Here is a 7,295-nt window from a genome sequence, read left to right as displayed (position 1 = left end):
CATTTCATAGCCTCTTCATATTCAACTTCTCGAAGGAAAGGAATATTTATTAATATGCAATGCTGTAAACATCCGTTCTGGTGAAGTTTAATGTCAACGACTCACTCAGAGATCAACCTGCGAGGCAAACTATTTATTCTTTATTAAAACCCTCAATTTCTAGTGAAATAATTGTTCCATGATAACTTTGTTTTTCTCGATTTTTTTAAGCGTACAAATATTATTTGAACCAACATCATGGAGTCGAAATTAGCAGTTTTTTTAAAAGCGTATTTACGACCTTAATCCCGCAGCATCCTCAGAGCAGAAGCCATTGAGCAGTTGCCAGGACAGATTGTCTCATAAAAAGATTTATTTTTTTCCAGCCCAAATTTACAAAGGCAAGTTACAGAGTATTGTATAAAAAAGAACCATGGCAATGTACACTTTACACAAACTCCTGACGGGAGGGAGAACGGAGGAGAGGGTGAAGAGTTCTGAATAGCTCACACACACACACACACACACACACACACACACACACACAGAAAATGTAGACATTGTAAACATCCTTGCAAGCACCAGAACGGGTACTTTTGGGGTGGTGGGGGGAAGATGGGGAGTGGGGGTGGGGTGAGAGAGTAGGTGAGGGGGGAGGAAAAATAAAAAAAAGGACAAACGAGCAAGTGACTCTGTGTTTTCACAGAAGAATGTTCAACTAGGCACCAATTGAGACAACTGCTGGCCAATAAATATACTCTTCACCATGAAACAAATACAGTCCTGCAAAACACAAGAGCCAAGCACTTTCCAATATGTTGATAGCAGACATTACTTTTCTGGCTTTTCATACACTTCAGTATATATGATTTTCACTGGGCTTCGCTTACTACCGAGATAACATAACGACTCAGTCAGAGAGAGAGAACAAATGCACTTGTCACAACCATCGTCTGATCAAACTATATGTACTGTATGCAGTCCGCTGGCACTAAAACCCACCGACTTTAAAGACAACACAGCTGCCTAGATCACCCTTACAGATTAAAGTACAAGTCAAACACCACCACATTCAGCTTTTTCACGTCCGCCATTCGTCCTTAAAAATGCGGCAAAAAAAAAGAAGAAGATAAAACCAGCTTGCAAACTTCCGTGAGACGTGACACTGCAACTTATTTACTTGGGAATGTCCGAGAACCTCGAAATGAACGGCTGCAGCTTCGTACTCCACAAACGTCAAGCCTCCAGAGGGTGTTAAACGTGAGGGGAACCGGTGGCTTATGGACTTGATCACGAACGGTATTTAATGAGAAAAAACTACATCAATGGGAACATTACAAGTGTGAGGGGAAAAAAAATCAAAAAAATTGAATTTAACCTGAAGAGCGTCAACAACACAACACCTTCCTCGAGTCCCTGTGCCGAACCAATCTGTCATTTATGGATGAAACCGCAACAGCAGCACGTCCGGATCAAGAGCAGAACATTTAATTATTGTCTTCTTCTCCTCCTCACCCAGAAACAGACGACCCTCTCGAATCAATGCAAATGGAATCCCGAGAGAATTTCAATTACAACCCCTGAGATACAAGAGGACTGTAACTCAAAGCCACGAGGGTCCTCTGGTGGAACAAGCCCTGTTGACTGTCGCTTTCTACCCCCCCCCCCAATAGATTTAAAGTGAAATATCAGCGCAGCAGCACTGGGTTGAGATCCAAAAGCCTGGTGCAACGTGCTTCTTCTCAGCTGAATGTCGGGCCTCCTGACTTCCGTCACCTTTCACTCGTTTGCGTTGCTTTAGCCGGGAGCTTTCCACGGGCTCGCCCTCCTTCATATTTAAAAAATGGACCAGTGCATATGATTTCGGGGCAATCTTCGCAGAAATGGTATGTAGCACTCACTAGTATGCTTTCATTAGCGTATAAACACCTGCGACTCAGAGTCATTGTGTCGTTCGCCTAGAACGGGCCCTTCGTGTCTTCATTAGGGAGCCATGCGTCTACAGGAGCCCAGAGGGGACACACCAAACACGAGCTCGAGAACGGGCCTTTCCTGCTTTTTAATTTTTTTAAATAAATTTGGTGACGCGAATGCACCTGAAGGTCACCGCAGGTTCTTCCGCGCGCTTCGGAGAGGGAGGGGAGGGGTCACGAGATGCCGCTAAATCCTACACACTTGTCCTTTAAGTTCACAAGTCTGCATCGGACCGGTCGGTGTCACGTTTCACTTTCATTCAACACTGGGGTCGTGTCACGCACGCTTGGTGTGCCGGCATGTCGACGGTCTAACAGGCAGCAGCTGGACAAAGACAGATGTTCCTCTTGAGGTATCGGCACTCTTTGGCCCAGTGGATCCAAAGAGAGACGCTTTTCTTTTGAAAGAAACCCACGCTAACCGCCCGGGGGGGGAATGTGCAAGGGAAGCGGCGAGAGGAACCGGCGGCCCTTTTAGACGTCGTGTTTCGAGTCTCTGAAAAAAGGACTTGGACAACTGGACGCGACACGTCGGGGACGACTGTGAGGTGTGGAGCTCGTGATGCGCCGCGGGACCCACAAGAAGAACAAAAAAGGGGAAAGATCGACAAAGTGCAGCGAGACGAGCGAAGAAGAAGCGCGGCCAGAAACGAAGGCCGAGAAGCTATTTAACAGTGCTGGGATAAATATAAACATTTATGCACAGAAAAGTCGACTAAAAGTCTCTATTACAGCAGACGAAACACACGAGTTGAATGAGATGTCACATTGTTTACAGGAAGCGACTGAAAAGGAGGACGAGCCGCGTGAAGCACAACCAGTCGGAACACAAAGACCTCGCCCCCCGTGAACTCGTCGCTCGCTGATGTGGCTTCACCGTGTTCGAGTGCAACGGCGGATGTGAACCCCTTTTTCATTGCGAGGGGGCAAAAAATAAAAAATAAATAAAAAATAAACAGGACTCATACCAGCATCAGACACATTCAAGGATGAGCACAATGATATGGAGCAGGGCTGAAGAGTTACCGAGAAAAGAAAACATGAATAGTGTTTCGTCTCCGTTGAGGTGTGTGCGGTCCCCTTCGCAACAAAAAACACGACGACGACATCATCCCTGAAACGAGAACTGAGGGTTCAAAGAGGATGGGAATTGACAATGACGATGGGGAAATGAAGAAGAAGAAAAACTTCAGTCTCAGGCTCTCAAGTCTCTGAAGAAAGCAGCGATCGCCATATTCCCTCCCCCCCCCCGAAATATAGCCAAACATGTGTCAAGTTAAGGATATACTGTAGTTTCACGGCATACAATAAGCCAAAGACAGATGAAACCATTTCAATATGATTCTCTTTTTCTTTTCAGTCTTTTATTTAGTTTGACTCCCCTTTCCCCACCAGCCACCCAACTCATCAAAGTCCCCTGCCAATTTCCTTCTGCGCGTGACAAAAAATCAAAACAATGCAGTCATAAAGAAATCAAGAAAAAATTTTTTAAAAATGAACAACTAAAAACAACAACAAAAGAAGCTGTTGTGGCAGTCCAATAGTCTCTTTTTGCATTGTATTTGTTGACAGTGCAAAGACTAGATAATCAGCGGGTCGGTGATTCCTCTGCGTGGTGCGGCAGAGTGATGGCTTTGAACCTGGGTTTATTATCAGTCCTGTTATAGTCCAAGGTTTTGGGGAAATCTGGGCTCATTTACGAGGTTAGGACAAAAAACAACAACAGCAAAAAAAACACACAAAAAAGACAATCTGCTTTGCCTCGGGGCAGAAGGACTAAAAATATAGATAGAAACACCATTCAACTGATGTCTAAAAGGTAACACCCGGGGGATTCGCGTCTCATGTGAGCCAGTCACATGAATCTTTGCAGGGTTGAGGTGTGACGGTCAGGTTTCCCTGTGGAACACACAAAAGGAGAATTATTTACCAGCAGGTCACGTAATCATTGACATTAAATACACAAACAGTGTCGTGTTGAATGAAAGCTTTATATACTTGTGTGTATATAAAAAATAAAAAGGCAGGCAGTGCGTGAATACAAATGAGGTACATTTTAGTCTACTTAATACTTTTACTTCATCTGGAACTATGTTTACTTGGTTACTTTAATGATTAAGATTTTAATTACAAAATATAGGCTCAGCCAAATAACTATTCTTTTTTTTAAATACATACAATGTTGTATCGCCTGACCAAACACAACATTAAATACATTTTTTAAAATACTTTTATTTGCCATACCTAAAGGTAATTTTCTTGATAATACTACCATATTTTTATTTGTCATGTAATATATATTTGTGGTATTTTTAAGTAAAGGAATTAAAGACTAACTGGGGGTTATTAATTGTCAGTTTCTAGACCTGCAGCCTTACGTTGTTTATTGGGTACGACGAGATAAAACTTTATGTATTCCAATATAATCCTACTATATATTTCCCCTTCATGAGAGTTGTAATCTTCAGGTTTTCTTGAAAGTGTTTCAGCGAGGTGTCGATTCAATTTTGGGATTATTTAGGGGGCACTAATTGATCTGCGTTTCTCTATAAAGTTGTATCCCCACCACACATGTATTCATCGAAGGAGCCAGCTGTCGTTTCAAAGAGCTGCCACTAGATGGCAGCGCAGCCCGCTCCGGTTTGGAGTCTTGGCGGCTCGTTCCACATCTCTATTATCAACACTAGGATCCACTTGTCCTCAGAGGACCTACTTAGGATGGATGAGCTGAGGGGCTAAATGCTGCACTGCATATTAGACTAGATTGCAGCAGAGTAGCGAGGGCTTTGTTTGGCCAGGATGGCTTTTCTTTGCAGGTTGCTGCCTCCGAGTCGGCAAACAGAAAAGCTGCACGGAGCAGGGTGTACTCTTCACTTCGGATCAAATCAACCCCGGAAGGAGGAAGAAGAAGAAAAAAAAGGAACGATAATCCGTGCGAGCGCTCGTAACCTTAATATTTCTAACCGGAGATGAATGTGTAACACGATGTCTGCCACCTGCATGTGTCGGGTTTGCAAACGGCGCGATGAGTCCGTGTCTCAGTGGGCTGGTGTTTCTGTCTCTCCAAACTAAGGGGAGGGGTCTTACCGTTCTCACCTCCGCGGTGGTGGGTAGAGGGAGGGGGTTGCTGCTTGTTGGCTGGCAACAATAGCTGACGAGGAGAGACCTATGGCGAGTCGGAAAATTCCTATTTAGGTTCTGAATTTAGATTGCTGATTGGTCATCTGCCAACAGTCTGCATATACTTACAGTACACACTCGGACTGGGCCTTTTCTTTTTGTATTAACCTAATAATCTACTTTGCATATATAGTGCCTTATTAAGCATGTTTATAACATTTAGTGCAGAGAGTCAAGAGCCAAACCGCACTGACTGACCTGTGGCGTAGGACAGGTCGTATTGCCCTGAGAGCAGGGGGTACCCCAGGTGGTGGTGCGAGGGCATGATGCGCTGCGATGGCGAGGAGCGCGGTCGGTCCACGTCTCGCTCCCTTTCCCGGTCTCCCCCGGCTCCCCTGTCCTGCTCCCTCTCCCTCTCGTGGGGTGGCTTGTCCCCTACTGTGGGGGATTTGCTCTTGTATTGGCTGGCGTGCTGATGCAGGATGTCCAGGGCTTTGGAGTCCGCCGCCGTTTTGGTGACGGTGGGGCTGGCGCGCGATTTGTCTCCGCCCTCGTCGCCTCCGGCTATTTTAGTGCCATACGGAGAAAACGGATAGCCTCCGGGAAGGTACGAACCTGAGAGTGATGAAGAATATCGATGGTTCAAAATTAGGTTTATGTGGAATACTAATGTTCCAGTTGATAAGTGACGATCGATCATTAATGTCCACATTAATCGAGCTGAATTGTCAACAACATTGATTTCAGTTAGTTTTGACTTCTGGACGCAATGTCACATCTGCCAACTATCCAGGCGCCGACAGTTAAACAGCCTAGTAGCAGCATATTTTCTTTAAATAGGATTATTTTCATCTTGAAAATTTTAATAAATCTAAAGAACGGTAAATGGCAACGGCAGAATTTGGCATTTCCATTTAATTTAAAGGGGAAAGTCGAGAATAATTTTTCCCGATATCAAAAGTAGGCCTCCCATTCCTGGTCTGCGGGTACATGTGTACTATATTATGTGGGCTACAAAGGTTTAGCAGGATTTTGCCATCCCCCTCAATATTTCCTGTAAGGATGTCTGCATTTTTCAAGTACATGCAATTTCCCATACATAATAATCCTGTTCAGAACGACACAGAACCACACAATCAATCTTTGATTGACTTGACCTATCTGACTTCCTTTCAGATTACTCCCATGCTGTGTTTTGCCCCCATCAAGCTGCACCAAATTATCATCACCATCAATTATTTCATGCTGCTTTACCATTTTCAAAACACAACTGTAATTTCGAGGAAAACAACACAAAGAGTGCTGCAAATTAAACCTGCGTTTTATGCAGAAAATCAAGTCTGTTCTCTATGAAATCAGCAAAAAAAACAACCAAAAAAAACAGAGATCCCGCTGAGACGAGCAGAAACAGATATGATAGACAATCCAAGTCTGCAATGACACATCCTTAGAGCCGTTGTGTTCTCAAAAAGCAATGCATGCAAAACGCAAGAGACATTTACATGTTGAAGCTATGTTGACCATGTGACCGTGCCTTCGTATTCGTAGATCGGGTAAACGGTCAATGCTCATGTTAGTATGACATGACCAAGAAACCATTGATGACTTGGCACCAAATTAATGACGAAGCTAATTAGCCAAAAGATATATATCTGTGTCACCAGCTCAAACGAAGACAAAAAGGATGACTATTTCCCTTACGAGGAGTGGATTAAATCCCCTCATATAAACATAGATTGTAAATCGGACGTCATACCTGGGTAATTCTGCATCATGACCGAGGGCATGCCCCTGTATCCAGGGTGGTTGGGGTCATAGCCTTGTCCATAGGGGTAACCATGCATGTAGGGCATGTAGCCTTGGTGCTGTGCAAGTGGTGATGAGAACTGCATGTGGGGATTAGAACGAGAGTCTTTGCTCATGACCCGGTGGTCCTCAGAAGTGATTCTGGGATCACTGCCCTCTTTGCCGTCCTCCTTAAGCCCACTTGGACTGTCCTTGGGCCTGGGCCTGTCGTCCTTTAATTTACGATCGCGTTCCCGCTCCCTGTCCCTTTCGTCTTTCCATCGAGGTTGTTGTTGCTGGTGTTCGTCTTCCGCTTGGGGCTTCTGGCTCTCCGGATACTGCTGAAGGCGGCAAACAAGGTCCAAGTCAGCACAAAACAGCATATACGACAAAATGATTCTAAAACGTTCTCACACAACAGGTTCACGAGCATGAATG

General features: G+C 44.6%; 1 protein-coding gene across 2 annotated transcripts in view; it reads right to left on the bottom strand.

The window, feature by feature from the left end:
* Window positions 1–332: 332 nt before the first annotated feature.
* Window positions 333–7,295, bottom strand: part of LOC130193174 (zinc finger protein 609-like) — a 78,301-nt gene continuing 71,338 nt past the window's right edge. Inside the window, exons 6-9 of one of the 2 annotated variants that reach the window (XM_056413581.1) lie at window positions 6,829–7,198; window positions 5,331–5,687; window positions 5,040–5,118; window positions 333–3,851 (exon numbers count right to left, since the gene is read on the bottom strand). In XM_056413581.1, coding sequence (XP_056269556.1) covers window positions 5,045–5,118; window positions 5,331–5,687; window positions 6,829–7,198 — 801 coding nt within the window. In that variant the 3' untranslated portion in view covers window positions 333–3,851; window positions 5,040–5,044. The remainder of the gene's footprint in view (window positions 3,852–5,039; window positions 5,119–5,330; window positions 5,688–6,828; window positions 7,199–7,295) is intronic. The other variant, XM_056413582.1, reaches the window with a different exon arrangement.

The sequence above is a fragment of the Pseudoliparis swirei genome, chromosome 4 (assembly GCF_029220125.1).
Source record: "Pseudoliparis swirei isolate HS2019 ecotype Mariana Trench chromosome 4, NWPU_hadal_v1, whole genome shotgun sequence".
Classification (NCBI taxonomy): Eukaryota; Metazoa; Chordata; class Actinopteri; order Perciformes; family Liparidae; genus Pseudoliparis; species Pseudoliparis swirei.
This window is presented reverse-complemented; position numbering and strand designations above follow the sequence as displayed.